This window comes from Pelophylax lessonae (assembly GCF_965119305.1).
Source record: "Pelophylax lessonae genome assembly, chromosome: 11".
In the NCBI taxonomy this organism is placed as follows: Eukaryota; Metazoa; Chordata; class Amphibia; order Anura; family Ranidae; genus Pelophylax; species Pelophylax lessonae.
The window spans coordinates 200,413,989-200,433,067 of NC_138778.1; the positions used below are offsets into that span (position 1 = coordinate 200,413,989).

Consider the following 19,079-nt stretch of genomic DNA (forward strand, 5'->3'; position numbering starts at 1 on the left):
TCAAAAGTATTGGGACACACATGAACTTCAATGGCATTCCAGAATTTATCCATAGGGTTCAATAATGAGTTGGCTCACCCTTTGCAGCTATAACAGCTTCAGCTCTTCCGAGAAGGCTGTCTACAATGTTTAAGGTAAGAGTGTGTCTATGGGAATGTTTGACCATTCTTGCTTTGTGCACTGGTGTGCAGTCATGTTGGAACAGGAAGGCGCCATCCCCAAACTGTTCCCATAGAGTTGGGAGCATGAAATTGTCCAAAACTTCTTGGTATGCTGATGCCTTAGGAGTTCCCTTCACTGGAACTAAGGGGCCAAGCCCAACCCCTGAAAATAAAACCTACACCATAATCCCCCCACCCCCCAGCAAATGATTTGGACCAGTGCACAAAGCAAAGTCTATAAAGACATGGATGAGCGAGTTTGGGGTGGAGGAACTTGACTGGCCTGAACAGAGTACTGACTTCAAACTGATAGAACACCTCTGGCATGAATTAAAGTGGAGACTTTTCAAACATTTCCATAGACACACTCCTAAACCTTGTGGACAGCCTTCCCAGAAGTTGAAGCTACTATACAGTAGTTGCAAAGGGTGGGCCAACCCAATATTGAACCCTACGGGCTAAGACTGGGATGCCATTAAAGTTCATGCGCATGTAAAGGCAGGCGTCCCAATACTTTTTACAATATAGTGCATGTATAAAGGATGTCAGGATACAGACAGTTATCAGTACTCCCACAGACAGAAAACCAAAATGAAAATTTTTCAGGCTTTCATTGAAGTGCAAATGCATATTATTGTCCAGATTTGGTGCAAGTAAACCTTTCCTAAGAGAAGAAGTTAGGTTGTCATTGCTGACCTCTGGATTCCTAGTTTTTACCCTGACCAACTAGTTTCAATATTTTATGAGCCGCTGACTCCAGAATCAGGAAAGTCAGAAGTCAGAATTATCTACAAACCTCTTCTGGGTCACTAACCCAAAGTGAATTCAGAGGGCCAGCATGAGAGCCATGCAACTAGCTTTTGCAGAATGAGACCTCATCAGCCTCTGTGCTTCTTTAAGTTTTCTTTAGAAAGCGTAAAGGAGAATCAAGACAACATGAACACCCATTTATCATGTTCTACAGACCTAACCTCAGTTTATGGAAGGCTGAGTTTGGTGGTCATGGTACCTTCATGTTTAGACAGAGGATGGATGTCATGTTTCCGTCTGCCCCCATACGGCTATTATAGACAGGAGATGCACATGAATGGCAGTTAATCAGCAGGAATGGAGAACACGGGTAATTTCTTGTCATGAAACTAGTTAACAGCTGGATATACCACCTACAGGAGCAGGAAAAGAATCCCAACGTTCATGTATGCACATAATTAACTCCTTCAGCTCTCCCGTACCAAGAGAAACTAGGTTTGTGGGGTCTTCATACCAGGGATTCAGTCTTGATCACTTTTAGGGGAACCAACCGTTATAAAGGGAGTCAGCGCACGGACCCTCTCGCTACTGGAGGACCTGTCACCCATGTCTGGCTGCTATTACATTCCCAGAAAACAACAAGAGAAGGGCGCACCGACCTTGTGCATTACCACTTAAAAGTTTATTAAAATCAAAGAAGGGTAGCGTACAATATACTCGCAAACGTAGCATATGGACAAGCATATAGGAAATGGGCACCGCTCGCTTCCAGGACACTTCTCTACTGCTAGATAGCATCCTCAAAACCTGATGTAGCTTACGCGTTTCGAGGGAGGACCCTCTTCCTCAGAGCCAAAATCGCGATTTTGGCTCTGAGGAAGAGGGTCCTCCCTCGAAACGCGTAAGCCACATCAGGTTTTGAGGACGCCATCACGCTATCCAGCAGTAGAGAAGTGTCCTGGATTCGAGCGGTGCCCATTTCCTATATGCTTGTTCATATGCTACGTTTGTGAGTATATTGTACGCTACCCTTCTTTGATTTTAATAAACTTACATTCCCACCAGACCATAGTTACGTTTAGCAACTACTCTCCTTCTGCCAACTCCTGCTGAGTTAACCTCTAGTACTGGCATTCCATTCCCATTCCTTCAACCCCGTGTGTGCTTTATAGGCCCTATTCTTCTAAATAGGCATGTACCTTCATGAACCCCTTTGAATAACTTCAGACCAGGCTTAGTTAAGATACTTTACTGAAACTCTACAGTCACATAAAACCACGTTTTTTTTTTTTTCCTAAGTAATCTACGGCTTCCCAGGTATTCCTTCCCAGGTAGTCCTCCATAATTAGCAAAGTCCTTGGTGAGGTAGATCCCCGTGCGAGCAGTTCTCACTCCTTTCCCATGCAGTCCCTTCACTTCCTGAGCCTGGCCTTCTTCGTTTTTTAACGCAAAACAGGGTGAAGAGCAAAACCCAAAAAGCCCAGGAAAATACAGAATCCATGTTAACCCTTCCCCACCTGAGCAGCTCAGTAACTATCTACAACATCAGCACCCCTGGTAGACACCTGCCTGCAAGCGGGCTGATTGAAAAAACAAAACATACGGATTCCTCCATCCACATAAGCGAGGTGGATGGAGGAATACTCCATCCACCTTGCTATTGTATTCTTACAGTGGGGAATTCTCCACTGTCAGAATACACTGATCAGCTGCTGTTCGAATGAAAGTTTTCCAAGAGTCCCAATCGACTTTTGTTGAGCAGGAACAGCCATAGACAAATTGAAATTTGGCCGGTCTCTGCTGAACCAGTCAACGTTCAATCCATCCATGTTCGGCTTAAGTTAACTAGTTCTTTAAAGCCCATCTTCAGCTGAAACATATTTTAGGTTTTTCATTAGAATGGGGAAGGATTATTTTTAGCTCACTTTCTATCTCGGTGACTACAAAAGGTTCAGTTTCACATATAGCAGCCCATGCTGGGGTTTGAAAGGTGGTTAGGAGGTGATATAAAGCCACCTTGTCACCCGTTTTAATATTAAAAAAAAGCTAAACCACTGTGTCACAGCCACTTGCATTGCAGCCCGGTGCCAGCCAGCCATCCACATCCACAGGCCCTGTACCAGCCAGCCAGCCAGCCAGCCACAGGCCCTGTACCAGCCAGCCACAGGCACTGTACCAGCCAGCCAGCCACCCACAGGCTCTGTACCAGCCAGCCACCCACAGCCCCTGTGCCAGCCACCACAGGGTGCCAGCCAGCCAGCCACCCACCACAGGGTGTCAGACAGCCAGCCACCCACAGACAGGGTGCCAGCTAGCCACCTACATCCACAGGCCCTGTACCAGCCAGCCAGCCAGCCAGTCACAGGCCCTGTACCAGCCAGCCAGCCACCCACAGGCTCTGTACCAGCCAGCCACCCACAGCCCCAGTGCCAGCCACCCACCCACCACAGGGTGCCAGACAGCCAGCCACCCTCCACAGGGTGCCAGAAAGCCAGCCACCCACAGACAGGGTGCCAGACAGCCAGCCACCCACAGGCCCTGTACCAGCCAGCCACAGGCACTGTACCAGCCAGCCACCCACAGCCCCTGTGCCAGCCACCCACCTACCACAGGGTGCCGGCCAGCCACCCACCACAGGGTGCCAGCCAGCCAGCCACCCACCACAGGGTGCCAGACAGTCAGCCACCACAGGGTGCCAGCCAGCCATTAAGCATTTAACAAAAATGAACATGTTCAGTACTTGATTTGTGTCAAAAATTGTCTTTATTTTTCAAAACTTTAAATGTACAAAATACTGGCCCATATCGGCCGATACCGATACGTTGTGACCAAAATATCGGTATTGGCCCTGAAAAAACCATATCGGTCTATCCCTAATACACACTATACAACTTTTGTTGGTAGATTTCCTTTAGATTTATCTTCAATTGTGTAATGTAAGGACCTGCCGGATTGCATACACATTGAAAGTGTTTAGGTCTGACCTCATATTATATGGTTTTGGTAAATCTAAAGGAAAAAATCTAAAGACAATTGTATAGTGTGTATCCAACTTAACAGAGGTTCTAACTTTTGCTCATTCCATCCAAAATTCAAAGGAAACTCTTGGCTGATTGGAACAGCGTTTTAAACATGCTAGGCACTGAAAAAATAAGATATAAACTGAAAATTCTCCATGACAGCTCAGGGGTGGCTAGATTTGGATCGTGGGATTTCGGGTCCTCAAAGTCAAACTACTTGGCAAGAAAATTGGTTTGGTAAGGAGCTTCACATCTTATTTCAATTAGTGGTCTCTGAATGTGCTTTCTCACAGTTAAATATAACTAAGAATAGGAGCAGAACGAGACGCAGAGCGAACAGGATGACAACCAGCGATCTTCAGAAAGTGATAACAGCCCAACTGTCAAGTCAGTCAGAGCAGTTTTGTGTCTTCACCCTGACAACAGAAACATCCCTTCTCCTGAAGGATGTAAGGGCAGGGCCCAAAATGGAACAAGAAAGGAGCGATTAATGTATTAACCACTTGCCGACCGCCGCACGACTATTTACTGCGGCGGTCAGCCCCTCACAGGCAAAGCGCCGTAGGGCTACGTCGCTAGCCTGTGAGGCTCTATGGAGCGAGCGCGCGCCGCCAGAGGCGCGCTCCCGCGCGGTCACGGACCCCCCCGCGCGTGTGCCCGGCAGCCCGCCGGCCACTCGCGACCTTCTGTTACACCGGAAGAAAGGCCGGCGGCTAATGTAAACAAAGCCGCCTGTCATTCTCCCCTGTGTAAGAATGGAGATCATACAGTTCTGCTATGTAGGACCGTTGATCTCTGTTCTTACACCAGTAGCCACATCCAATCACAGTTAGAAGCACGCCCCTAGGGACACACTTAACCCCTCCCTCTCAAAAAAAGTTAACCCCTTCACTGCCAGTGTCATTTTTACAGTAACAGTGCATATGTATAGCACGGATTACTGTAGTAATGTCACTGGTACCCCCAAAAGTGTCAAAAATGTCAGTCAAGGGTCCGATCTATCCACCGCAATGTCGCAGTCCCGCAAAAACAATCGCAGATCGCCGACATTACTCGTTAAAAGAAAAAACAACAAAAATTACAAAAATCTTTCCCTTAGTTAGTAAACGCAATAACTTTTGTGCAAACCAATCAAAATACGCTTTTTGCAATTTTTTTTACCAAACATATGTAGCACAAAACAAATTGGCCTAAAATGTTAAAAAATGTTGATTTTTACATTTTTTGGGGGGGAATTTCATATAAAAATATGTGAAAAATATTGTTATTTTTGCAAAATTTACGCTCTTTTTTTGTTTATAGCGCATGATCAAAAAATCGCACAGATGATCAAATACCACCAAAAGAAAGCTCTGTTTGTGGGAAAAAAAGGACGTCAAATTAGTTTAGGTACAGTGTCGCACGACCGCGCAATTGTCCGTTAAAGTCACGCAGTGCCGAATCGCAAAATAGGCCCTGGTCAGGAAGGGGGTAAAATCTTCCGGGGCTTAAGTGGTTAAATGCTCAACAGGAAATCTTGAAGAAGAAAATAAAGTGAAGGGATATGGAGGTGTTCCATTCTATTCCCCTGTCTAACATGCTGATTTTTGGCAGCAAATTCCTTCAGATGTTTTCAAACTCTTCTATATGTCAAGCCTAAAGCTGGATACACACTATCCAACTTTGTGGTTAGATTTCCTTCAGATTTACCTTTTCTATGTAGTGCAAGGGCCTGCCAGATTGCATACAAATTGAAAGTGTTTAGATTTGAACTCATATTATATGGTTTTGGTAAGTCTAAAGGAAAAAGTCTTCAGAAAATCTTATAGTGTGTATGGCCCATAAGGCCTTGTTTATGCGGGTGGCTGAAGCAGTGCCGGGACAAGGTCATCCAGTGCCCAGGGCAAAGATACCAAACTGCGCCCCCCCCTCCCCCTTTCATGACGTGCAAGCTAAGGTGATCGTACACCCAGCAGTCACTCGCTTATCCAAATCACTGCCGCTGTCACTACTCCTGTCAGCTTGTAACAGAAGGAAGGCGCCCCCATCCCTACAGTAAACCATTGCGCCCAGGGCAGCCTCCCCTCCTGCCCACCCCTTGTCCCGGCTGTGGGCTGAAGGGCAGTAAAAACAGGCAGTCAAGCCATAGTATTACGACACCCTGACTGCTGAGCCACAAGTCAACATGACCAGAGGCTAGGTTAGTATACATTGCTGTGGATGCACAGTAAATATGGTAGAATTATCTGTTAATAAAAATATGATCATCAGTATATGATCTATTTAGAAGCTGCTACCATGCAAGTCTGTCACTTTTACATTGCTGGCTGGCACTTTATCAGCAGGTCAATGTTAACTGTAAACCCTGTGTGATCCACCTCAAAATGACCTGCTACTGATAACGTGTGTGTGTGTGTGTGTATATATATATATATATATATATATATATATATATATATATATATATATCCATGCCCTATATTGTCAAAAGTATTGGGACACCTGCCTTTAGACGCACATAAACTTCAGGGGCATCCCAGTCTTAGTCAGTAGGGTTCAATATTGAGTTGGCCCACCCCATTTGCAGCTATAACAGTTTCAACTCTTCTGGGATGGCTGTCCACAAGATTTAGGAGTGTGTCTATGGGAATGTTGGACGAGAAGGCCTGGTTCGCAGTTTCTGCTCTAATTCATCCCAAAAGTGTTCTATTGGGTTGAGGTCAGGACTCTGTGCAGGTCAGTCAAGCTCCTCCACCCCAAACTCGCTCATCCATGTCTTTATGGTCCTTGCTTTGTGCACTGGTCCAAATCATTTGGTGGAGGGGGGATTATGGTGTGAGGTTGTTGTTCAGGGGTTGGGCTTTGCCCCTTAGTTCCAGTGAAGGTAACTCTTAAGGTGTCAGCATACCAAGACATTTTGGACAATTTCATGCTCCCATCTTTGTGGGAACAGTTTAGGGATGGCTCCTTCCTGTTCCAACATGACTGCGCACCAGTGCACAAAGCAAGGTCAATAAAAACATGGATGAGTGAGTTTGGCGTGGAGCAACTTGACTGGCCTGCACCTCAACCCGATAGAACACCTTTGGGATGAATTAGAGCAGAGACTGCAAGCCAGGCCTTCTCGTCCACTGACATTGCCTGACCTCACAAATGCACTTCTGGAAGAATGGTCAAACATTCCCATAGACACACTGCTAAACCTTGTGGACAGCCTTCCCAGGAGAGCTTAACCTGGCACAGCTGCAAAGGGTGGACCAACTCAATATTGAACCCTATGGACTAAGACTGGGAAGGCCATTAAACTTCATGTGTGTGTAAAGGCAGGCGTCCCAATACTTTTGACAATATAGTGTAAATATATATATGTATATATACTGTATTTAATGTATACATAGGTATGTGAAACTAAAACATCACCATTTTACAATTCTGTGTAGGTAACCTTGCAAATAACCTCCTTCGAAAGGTTTGATTAGATAACTATCCAAAAACAGGTGAGCCCACAGGTATCAAGGTAAGGTATTTGCCTCCTGCATAGCACTATATTTACAACACAGTGTCCCCTTAAATTCTGAACTGAGTATGTGTTCTGCATAAAAAATGGCTGCCAAAATGCATCCTGTGTTTGCAAAGGACAGGTTAAGATCTAAAGAATATGGTCATCACGCCACACATTGGTAGAATATGGCCAGCCAGGAAGGTTGAGAAGTGACACTGTCCATCATAATATTTACCACACTATAAAAAAAGAAAACCTACATGCAAAATATTGCCAAGGTTGGTACGTGGCACCAAAATCTGTAGAGCGTTCCAATACCCAGAGATCTGGTCGGGGTGAGTTGGCAAACTTGATCCAGACGTACGCCACATGAAAAACCTGCAAAAAGTAGAGAAGACTGTTAATAAAATTACATTTACAATGTCAAGCTTTCATGGATGACATTATTACACAACAGCAGGGTTGGAGGTCAGTGAATACCAAACAGCCAATCGGCAACCATCTTATAAAGTTCTGGCTGTACATTAAGTTAAAAGTAATCAGCTTGTATGAGCAATTGCAGCCACAACGATCCTCTCTGAACTTAAAGGGGATCTATTCTCTTTTTGCATTTTAAGATATGCATGTGAAAGAGATCCAATTAATCTAAAAAACATAATAAATGTGTGAAAATGAATACAAAACCTTGCTCCAAAGTTTATAACTATCAATTGACATGTGAACCAAAGTGCGTGTGGAAATCTCCTCCAGATAGATTGATCCTGCGGTGTCCTCCGCTGTGGGTGCAGATGATTCATGGAGCCATCCATGCTCCAACACATGAAGAGGAGAAAGGAGCTCACTACATACCGATGACATCATAATAGATTCCAATTTATTTGAAGCCAACAATCATTTTGTCAACCCCTGCCTTCAGGACCTCCCCACTAACACGTTTCACCAAAAAGAGCTTAGTCGTCTCAGACAGGGGCAACACGACTTGATGGGGCGCGACTTGCACGGACTTCATATCATTGAAGTCAATGCAAGTCGCCTCCAGGTCGCCCCAAAGTAGTACAGGACCCTTTTTCTAAGTCGGATCGACTTGTGTCGCTCCTATTAGAACGGGTCCCATGCTAATCAATGGCAAGCGACCCACCGCGACTTGTTAGGCGACCAAGTCACCTGACAAGTCGCGCTAGTGTGAATGGGGACTTAGGGGAAACGTGTTATACTGGAAGTCCCCAAGGGCAGGGATTGTCATAGTGATTGTTAGCATCAATGAAAAATGGATTTTTGTAAAATCTTACCGTAAAATCCTTTTCTCTTAGCTCATTGACAGACGTAGTCCTCGGTGATACACCACCTTCGGGTTATGTTACCTCCGCAGGAGCAGGACTAGACAGGAAATTAAAAAGCTCTGGCCACACCCTAGGGGCAGTCCCAGAGGGTATATCCTCTCTCTCTCTGCCTCAGCAAATCAGTTATGTGAAAAAGCAGTGCTTAGAGAATTTAACCCAACCCAACTCCAAAACAGAGGGGCGGGGACTACGTCTGTCGATGAGCTAAGAGAAAAGGATTTTACGGTAAGATTTTACAAAAATCCATTTTTCTCTAGCGCTCATCGACAGACGTAGTCCTCGGTGATACACCACCTTCGGGACGTCCCAGAGCAGTATCACAACTGAGGGGTGGGAAAATGGAAATCAAATCCCAATCTAGAAGGCCCAACCGGTGCCAACTAGAAGTTTACAATGCTCATCCTTAATGATGAGACTCAACCAAAAAAAAAAGAGAAAACAATTTTTTTTTTTTTTTTTTTTTTCAAACAGAAAAAAACCCTCGAGGTAGACCACCGGTCTCCTCAAATTGCGGCCTGCAAAACCTTGCGGCCAAATGAGGCATCCGCCGATGCCGTCACATCAATTTTATAGAATTTTGTAAAGGTATGTACCGACGACCAGGTGGCCGCCTTACATACCTGGACCACTGACGCCTGATGGCGAAAGGCCCAGGAAGTACTGAGCGCTCGAGTGGAGTGCGCCCTAACAGGGAACGGAGGACTCTGACCCTTAATAGAATAAGCCTGTACCACCGTTTGTCTAATCCATTTGGCAATGGTCGCGGCAGATGCAGGCAAACCCTTTCTGGGGCCATCCGTGATCACAAAAAGTGAATCCGTCTTACGGAATGATTCCGTAGCTTTCAGGTATACCCTGATTGCCCGAACCACATCTAAGGAATGCAACGCATGTTCCCGATGATGCTTGGGCTGAGGACACAAGGAAGGTAGTACAATATCTTCATTCAGATGAAAATCTGAAACCACCTTGGGAAGAAAAGATGGCTTAAGATGAAGTACTACCTTATCCCTATGAATCACTAGGTATGGTGACTGGCATGATAATGCAGCCAGTTCTGACACCCTGCGAGCAGAAGTAATAGCCACCAAGAAGGCCACCTTCTGGGATAAAGTAAGCAAGGGAATCTCCCTGATGTTTTCAAAGGGAGGTTTCTGTAGAACCGACAAAACCAAATTAAGATCCCAGGGCGGTAAGGGCGCGCGGACTGGAGGAGCCAGGTGCCGCACCCCCTGGATGAAATTCCGCACCAAGGATTTGGTGGCTAAAGGCTTCTGAAAGAAGATTGCTAATGCTGAAAACTTGACCCTTGATGGTGCTCAAGGCTAGCTTCTGCTCAACCCCTTGTTGCAAAAAAACCAATATTCGAGTCACCGAATAGGTACGTGGAGGAAATCCTAAAGATTCGCACCACGCAATATAAGTCTTCCATGTGTGATAATAGACTTTGCTGGAAGTCGCTTTCCTTGCTTTAATAAGGGTAGGAATGACTGAAGTAGACAAACCTCTGTCCTTCAGTACTTGGGTCTCAATGGCCAGGCCATTAAAACCAGCGACTGTAAAGCACGAAGGTAAATTGGTCCTTGAGACCACAGACACTCCCTGAGACGAAGTTCCCACGGAACGTCTGCGACTAACATGTCCAAGTCGGCCAGGCCGGCTTGAGGAGGCCAGCCTAGAATTTCTAGGACCACTGGCGCTGATTGGATCTGAACCAGGCGTCCCTAGAGCTATCTGGCCCCGACCATCCGAGAAAGTCTGGTCGTTTTCTGTTCCCACACATTTATCAGATACCTGATAGTTATCAGGAAAAGTGATCTTTTCTGGTTGAACCTCAGGGACCGAAGTCACCCGACTAGAGGCTACTTGGCCTATCTGGTCAACCAGATCCGATTCCTGTGAGGTATCGGGACTAATCTTAGGAAAAGGTAAAGGAAAAGATCTTTTCAGGGAACGGTAACTACCGCTTCCTGTGGTACTTAAATGTTGGAAGGGAAGAATCGCACCGGTAGTAGTGGTTGATGCTCGATCTAATGTCCTGAATACCGGTGAAAACGTCCCCCCACCCTGAAACCGGGTGGGGGCGCACCTTCAGGCTGTGTACTCCTTTGCTTCGGGTTTGGCTGGGTTGGTCCCCTTCTTGAACCCTCCTGGAGGAGTCTTGCCTTTCCCGCTAGTACCAGCCGGGCGCCCTTTATGGGCGGTAAAGAAAGGTCCTCGCTTGTTGCGAGGTCCCTTAGCTTTTGCAGCCTGTGGCAAAAAAGTGCTCTTGCCCCCAGTGGCATCCTTAATGATTTCATCTAGGTTGGCTCCAAATAGACGATTCCCCTGAAAGGGGAGATTGGTCAAGGTCTTTTTGGAACCTAGGTCAGCTGACCAGCATTTTAACCACAGCACACGTCTGAGGATCACTGCTAACTTAGATGCATGCCCTAATAGGGGAGTAGTGTCCAAGGCTGCGTCACAGATAAACCGTAGCCCTTGTATGATCTGTTCCATCAAATCAGATGTCTCCTGGGGAATATCTTTTCCCCTAAGATCTTGGCGTACCATCTTCGCCCATTCCGTAAGTGTCTGGGAAACTAGACCAATAACATTACTGGTCTAAATGCTGACCCTATCAGAGAAAAGATAGTGCGGGACTCTGCTTCTATCTTTCGATCCACCGGATCCTTAAAGGACGAAGTGTCCTCCACTGGAATAACCGTGGCTTTATTCAGCCTGGAAATAGGCGGATCCACGACTGGTGGTACCGTCCATTTCTTAATGATGGATTCCTCAAACGGATAGCGTCTAGCAATACGCTTGGAAATAGTAAAGGTACGTTTAGAATGCTCCCATTCTCCTTTAATCTGATTACCAAAACATTTAGGTACAGGAAAAGCCTTCGCCGTCTTGATGGGCTTATTAGTCCCAAAAGGCCTCTCTGTTTCAGTTGCCTCTGCCGGTAAAGCCTCAAGTTTTAAGGTTTCTTGCACTGCCACAACTAGTGCGTCCACCAATGCTTCTTCCTGAATTATAGCAAGAGAAGAAGCGTCCTCCTCACTGTCTGAGGGGGCTTTACCTGGGATAACAGCCCTTGCAGAGGAACCTGCAACTGCCGTGACCATCTCTGAATCTGAGTCAGAGGTGTCAGATGGTATAGGGGTAGGCGGGGGTCGCTTCCTTGACCCCCGTCCCTGACAGGCCGCCTCCACCCGAGCCACCATAGACTCCAAAATTGCTGTAAATGACTCTATACTCTGTGCACCGGCGGGTCCCGAGGCCCCCTCGAGGGAAACAGGTGGGGGAATATGTGTGGCAGGGTCCATAATAACTCCAGTTACTTCCTGGATAATATAATTCAAAAGTAAAGAAAAAAACTTTTTTTTTTTTTTTTTTCTTTTCTGACCCCCAGCGCCACAAAAAAGCCCCTTAGTGTTACCTGCTTAGGGATCCCTATTGATCGAGAGAGAGAGAGATAGACCCCCAGGCTCACCACTTGATGCTCAGAGTTAAACTGCAACAGCTTACAGCGCTGTCTTGACAAACAGGAAGTCTTTTGGCTGGCTGCCCAGGAAGAAAGGAGGCGGCTCCGCCCCTCTGCACGCCTTCCGGCGCCTCCCCCAAGCTCCACGAGGTGTAGGATCACCTCAAACATGGCCGCCCCCATGCTGGAGACACGAGGCTACGCCAAAATGGCGGCTCGTGCGATCCTGCAAGAAAAAATGGCGGCGGCCTGCTGAATGTCGGTGTGCTGCACACAACACTGTCTCTGCCTGGGGATATGGCGTGGTTGGCGGTATCGGCCCCTGGCGGACCGCATGGCCGTTCGGGAGGCCTGCTAATAGCTGGAGATCTGATTTGGAAGGCAGTCTACATGTCCGTGGCTTCTGACTGGTAGGTAGCTTATACTTAACCTATAAGATTCCCAGAATGCCACAGATTACATCTTTTAAACATGTATACAATAGATTGTTAGCTCCCAAACCAAGCCTCCTGGCTTTTTGTACACAAAAAATCACACTCAAAGTAGGAGGATCTGTGACATGTTATAGGATAGAAAGGACTCTTTCTTACCATACCGAGAGGGGCCCGCGTTCACCACAAAACCCGTCAGAGGGAAAGGGGGAACATACTACTCACCATACCGGAACCAGGCGGGCACCAACTCCTGACAGTACCCCTCTCCACCGGGGCGGGAGGGCTGTCGACTGATACGAACGCCGTGACTCATGGTCTTTGGCGTTTCAGCGAGACGTTTAACTCGCGGGTTCAGTCCTTTTAATGGGACTTTGTCGCGGCCGACCCAGCGCGGAGCTATGGCCTGCACGCGCTCGTAGGCTGAACTGGGGTGACCACCGGATCTCAACATCCAGCCCGTCGCCCAGTTCAGCTTTCTTGCTTGAAGATCTCACAGGAACACTGGAGAAAAAGCTGTCTAAAAAAATCCTTTAAGAAAAAATTCTTGCCAGGACCTAAGATCCCAGCAAGGTGTCTAGGTCCTTACTCCTAACTAGACAGAAAATAACTGATTTGCTGAGGCAGAGAGAGAGAGGATATACCCTCTGGGACTGCCCCTAGGGTGTGGCCAGAGCTTTTTAATTTCCTGTCTAGTCCTGCTCCTGCGGAGGTAACATAACCCGAAGGTGGTGTATCACCGAGGACTACGTCTGTCGATGAGCGCTAGAGAAATCATTATTTGTGTGACATCATCAGTGTGAAGAGTTTTTTAACTTAATGATTTACATGGGAGCAGCCATATTTGATCTTGAAGACCAAATAGACCCTTCCCCATAATGATTTGCAACAACAGATCCTGTGATTATTTTAATCAATAATTTGCTAATGTTATTCCTGCAGATTGACAAAAGTTAACAAAGACATTGATCAGTACGCTGGTCCTTGCATTGCACAAACACCTGTCTCCATTTACCAGTCACTTTATTAGGTACGCCTGTTCAATTGCTTGGTAACACAAATTGCTAAATCAGCCAATCACATGACAGCAACTCAATGCATTTAGGCATCTAGACGTGGTGAAGAGGACTTACTGAAGTTCAAATCGAGCATCAGAATGGGAAAGAAAGGGGATTTAAGTGACTTTGAACGTGGCATGATTGTTGGTGCCAGACTGGCTGGTCTGAGTATTCAAAAACTGCTGATTTACTGGGATTTTCACAAACAACCATCTCTCGGGGTTTACAGATAATGGTCCAAAAAAAAAGAAAATATTCAGTGAGCGCCAGTTGTGTGGAGGAAAATTTCTTGTTGATGTCAGAGGTCAGAGGAGAATGGGCAGATAATAAAAAGGCAAGAGTAACTCAAATAACCACTCATTACAACCAAGATATGCAGAATACCATCTCTGAATGCACAACACATCGAACCTTGAAGCAGATGGGCTTTAGCAGCAGAAGACCACACTGGGTGCCACTTCAGTCAGTAAGAACAGGAAACTGAGGCTATAATTCGCACAGACTCACCAAAATTAGACAATAGAAGATCGGAAAAACATTGCCTGGTCTAATGAGTCTCTATTTCAGTTCTGACCTTCAGATGGTTGGGTCAGAATTTGGTGTAAACAACATAAAAACATGGATCCATCCTGCCTTGTATCACCGGTTCAGGCTGGTGGTGGTGGTATAATGATGTGGGGGATATTTTCTTGGCACACTTTGGGCTCCCTAGTACTGAGCATCATTTAAATGTCAAAGCCTATCTGAGTATTGTTGTTGACCACGTCCATCCCTTTATGACTACAGTGTACCAGTGGCTGCTGGTGCTCCATGGGCCAGGGGGTTTGGGAGACGGCAGATGGCCCGCACCATACTACCCCCCCCCCCGAACCACACCAGGCCGCACACCATACCTATATTCATTCGCTATTGTCACACAACTGGGTGGGCTCGGGCGCAGTGCTCTGCGCCCTGAGCCCACCCTTTTTTTTAGCCTATTAGAGCCTCTGTCTCTAATCACATGCTAAAAAAAAAAAAAGCCCCATTGAACTCCATGCGTCCAGCGCCCTGCATGTAGATTAGGGGGCCGGACGCATGGCTTGGGGGGTCCTGTCCCTCAATGCACCAGCCGCCACTGCAGCGTACCCATCTTCTGATGGCTCCTTCCAGCAGGATAATGCTCCATGTCACAAAGATCAAAATTATCTCACCACTGGTTTCTTCTACGTGACAATGAGGTCACTGTCCTCCAATGGCCTCCACATTCACCACATCTCATCCAATAGAGCACCTTTGGGATGTGGTGCAGCCGACAAATCTGCAGCAACTGCGTGATGCTATCATGTCAATATGGACCAAAATCTCTGAGGAATGTTTCCAACACCTTGTTCAATCTATGCCACCAACAATGAAGGCAGTTCTGAAGGCAAAAGGGGGGTCCAACCCGGTACTAGCAAGCTGTACCTAATAAAGTGGCCGCGGAGTGTATATGACATTATATGGTGGAACAGAAAAAGGATTTTATTGCTCAAAAAGTTGCCTTAGAAGCCAGGAATGTATCCAGGAGCAAGAGCAAGGATCAAGGTAAATCTTCAAAACTTCGTATTGCCCTGGGAAACGGTGCAGAGGGCACGTGATGGATGAAACTGTAAAACTCGAAGAAAAGACAACAATTACAGATCCTTGTGGTAACAGCCCCAATTCCCGATATAACTGATGATATTTGTTATCTGTGGTCTAATAATAAACTTCATAATTGGCTATTTTATGTTGGACGGGGAACTGTGTGTGCCTGGAGTGACCTGTGTGGATCTATTTGTCCTTACAGTAAGCAATGCTACACAGCCCAGCTTTGTACAATCCCTTCTAATGCACGGTCCGTGCTTCCCCACAGTGGAGTGGTAATTAAATCCGCTGCAACAGAGGACTTCTTATCCTGTAAACAGGCGGCCAACTTTCCATTATTTCATATATCAATCTGCCATGGATACACAGCCGGAGGGGACAGCCATCTCTGCTGACTACAGGAGGCTGGCAGGTACACCGCCATCTGGATGAAGCAGCGCCAGTGATACATTAAAAATCCACCTTAGCACTTACAAAAATGTTTTCTATAATCAGAGAAAATGTCTCCCATGGGCAAACTTTATTTCCTGAGGCTGCCATGAGCTGCATTTTTATGTAGTACTGGTAAGGGTGATTCCAGAAGCCATTTGGGCTGACTGTACACAGATCACCCAGTAAAACAGAGAAGTTGCACAAAATAAAAAGCAAATAAATGCAAAAATAAAAAAGATAATTATGAATAAAAGAGAAAATTGACAGTGAGGCCATAGGGAACCAGGAACCAGGTGAATTTCGGTCCATCTATGGGCAAGCTGCTTGTATTAAAGTCGATCCATCAATCAACTTCAGTACATCCAGCCCATTGGGTTTTCTCATGTGATCACTGCCGCTGACTAAAGTTGCCAGCAGTAATCATTGTATTCTGACCAGGGCCGGTGCTTCCAGTAGGCAAACTAGGCAGCCGCCTAGGGCGCATTGCCACCTAGGGGCACAGCCAGGAGTCGGCACTCTCTCTCCATCATGAATGATTATTGTGAGCTGAGGGGAGAGGTGGCGGTAGGGGAGGAAGAGGGGACAGAGAAAGATGCCAGGTGTCTTGGGCAGTGGCGGAACTATCAGGCCCTGGCTTTCCACCACTGTTGGAGGGGCCCCAAGAGGCAGGAATGGAGCCCACCAGAGTGCTGCCTGCATGATGATCCTCTTCAGCTGGAGCTGAACGGCCTTAACCCCAGGCAGGAAGTGACTCTCTGCACTGAGCTGGTAGGCAGCCGTTTATTTCCCTGGGTTGGTATTAAGCAGGGAGCGGAGGAGAGCTGAACCTGAGCCGAAGCTCGGCACTGGAGGGCGGAACCTTTACTGGGGCAGAAGCGACAAGGCACCGGAATGGTCTGAGGAGGTTGGTGATGAAAGACATGCGGAGCTCTCTGACTGCTGCTTTTCCCTCCACCAGGAGCCAGTTGAAGCTGTGGTGAGCACTGTGGTCCAGGAGAGGAGCGTCCTGGGAGAAGGAATCAGCAGGATCACTGTGAAGGAGGGCAGAGTGGGGGCCACTCTCTTCATACCGCCCAGTTAGTGTCCCCAGAACAGGGTATCGGGGTCCCTGGGTGTTACATGGAGCATCCCTGGTATGAAAGGGAATCGGGGTCACCAGGTGTGCCATGGAGAATCAGAGTCACCAGGTGTGACATGGAGGATAGGGGTCACCGGGTGTAACAGGAGTTCGGGGTCACCAGGTGTGCCATGAGGAATTGGGGTCCCTGGGTGTGCCATGGGGGATTGGGGTCCCCAAGTGTGACACGGAGGAACATCAGGGTCCCCAGGTGCGACATGGAGGAACATCAGGGTCCCCAACTGTGACATGGAAAACATCAGGGTCTGGCATAGCGGAACATTGGGGTCACTGAGTATGACAGCATGACATGGAGGAACACGGGGGTCCCTGGGTGTGACATGGAGGAACATCAGGGTCAGTGGGTATGACAGCATGACATGGAGGAATATAGAGGTCCAAGGGTGTGACATGGAAAAACATCAAAGTCCCTGGGTGTGACATGGAGGGACATTAGGGTCCCCGAGTGTGACATGGAGGAATATGGCGGGTCACTGGGTATGAAAGCATAAGATAGAGGAACCATCGGATTGGGGTCACTGGGTATGACATAGAGGAGTTTTAACCCCTTCCCTTTTTTTGGGGGGGGGGGGGGCAAGTAGCTGGTCTTGCCTAGGGCGTAAAATAGTCTAGCACCGGCCCTGATTCTGACGGATGGAAAGCCTCATGCTGACAGAATACAATAGTGCAGGTTGAAATAGAAAGAACATTTCTTAATTCCCCCATCAACACAGTGAGTGTTGATGGGGGAATCAAGCATTTTTTTCCCTTCAACCTGTGGTGGTGGAAGGAAAGAAAATTGTATAATCTTTGGCTTGCTTTAGGCACATGGGCATAGAGCTTGGTATACACACAGTCGACACTAGGGCAACACCAGTCAACACAAACAATTGTTTTCACAGCAGCACATAGTCACAGTCACACGACAGAATTCAACTTCAGAAGTGATGTCATGTGTTGAATTGTTTTGTATGTGTTCTTTCGTTTCTGAGCATGCCTAGTCTGTGTTGACGTATGATACAAATTTTATAGCCTGCACATCCAGTTTTTGTCATAATCGGCTGTTGAAAGCACTATACTAACAATCCGAAAATCAACAGATCGTTCATCAGACGAAATTTTACTTCTGATTTTCATATTGTGTGTACGGGCCTTGAGCCAGAGGTGGTGGAACTGAGTTCCACCAAGTTCCAGCTGAAAAAAAGCCCCGTATATAAGATGTAAATTTTTTTCAAAAAATTGCGGCTCTAAACACACGATTATGGATCTTTGCAGTGTCATATGCATTGTTCGGTTGACAATCCATCCATACAGAACTGGAAATAAAAAAAGGATGAATTTTATTTATTTTTTTTCATACAAGGCCCTAACAGCAAATATGTTACCGGTAAAAATAATGTTATATGCTCTTCAATGGTGATGCTGATCGGGGGCCTTCTTAATGTGAACCTTCAAGTAAAGCAGCTGACCTGCTTTAAAAAGGTACAGGTGTTCCGTGAGAATTACCTACCCGTGAGAAAAACCTACCCTCGTCACTTCCGGTTCACGGCAGTCTGTGTAATGCGAGCGGTTACATTAAAACAGCTGTGCTGCACTATGAGTCATCTCCGCTCCTGTCCCGGTCACTTCCCTGCTCTCAGCTACTAAATATAAAAGCGGCGGCGGCTGTATGAAAAGATAAATCTCGGAGCCGCCAGCCGCTTTCATATTTACTAGCCAAGATCAGGGAAGTGACCGGGACAGGAGCGGAGATGACTCATAGTGCAGCACAGCTGTTTTATGTCACCGCCGCGTCGGTAGGTTTTTTTAACGGACACCGAGATCGTTTCAGACTAGTGCGCATGTGCACTAGTCTGATCCTCAGCTCCTCCATTAGGTATCCGGGGCTGTGAGCATGCACACTGCTGCGCTGCTCAGCTGTTCTTGGCAGGAAGTGACGTGGGTAGGTTTTTCTCACGGGGTAGGTAATTCTCATGTTACACAGGTTCCGGGGCACACAGGAAGTCACTGCATGTTACTGCACAACACACCGCTTTGTGCACTTCAAATAAAGTTTAAAAAAAGCAGTGCGATGCATTGAAAAACGCATCGTACTGTCCCCTTGCCACAGCTCACTGCAGCCAAAAACTGACAACTGTGTGAACAAACCCAATGTTTATAGGCAGAATCTTGTTGGCAAAAACATTCTGAGTTAGGCCCCTTTCACACTTGTGCG

General features: G+C 46.8%; 1 protein-coding gene across 4 annotated transcripts in view; it reads right to left on the reverse strand.

Annotated features, from left to right (window-relative positions):
• Positions 1-19,079, reverse strand: part of LAMA5 (laminin subunit alpha 5) — a gene marked incomplete at its 3' end in the record, with an annotated part of 234,335 nt that overhangs the window by 127,267 nt on the left and 87,989 nt on the right. For all 4 annotated transcript variants that reach the window (XM_082271619.1, XM_082271617.1, XM_082271618.1 and 1 more), the window contains exon 3: positions 7,673-7,790. In XM_082271619.1, coding sequence (XP_082127745.1) covers positions 7,673-7,790 — 118 coding nt within the window. The remainder of the gene's footprint in view (positions 1-7,672; positions 7,791-19,079) is intronic.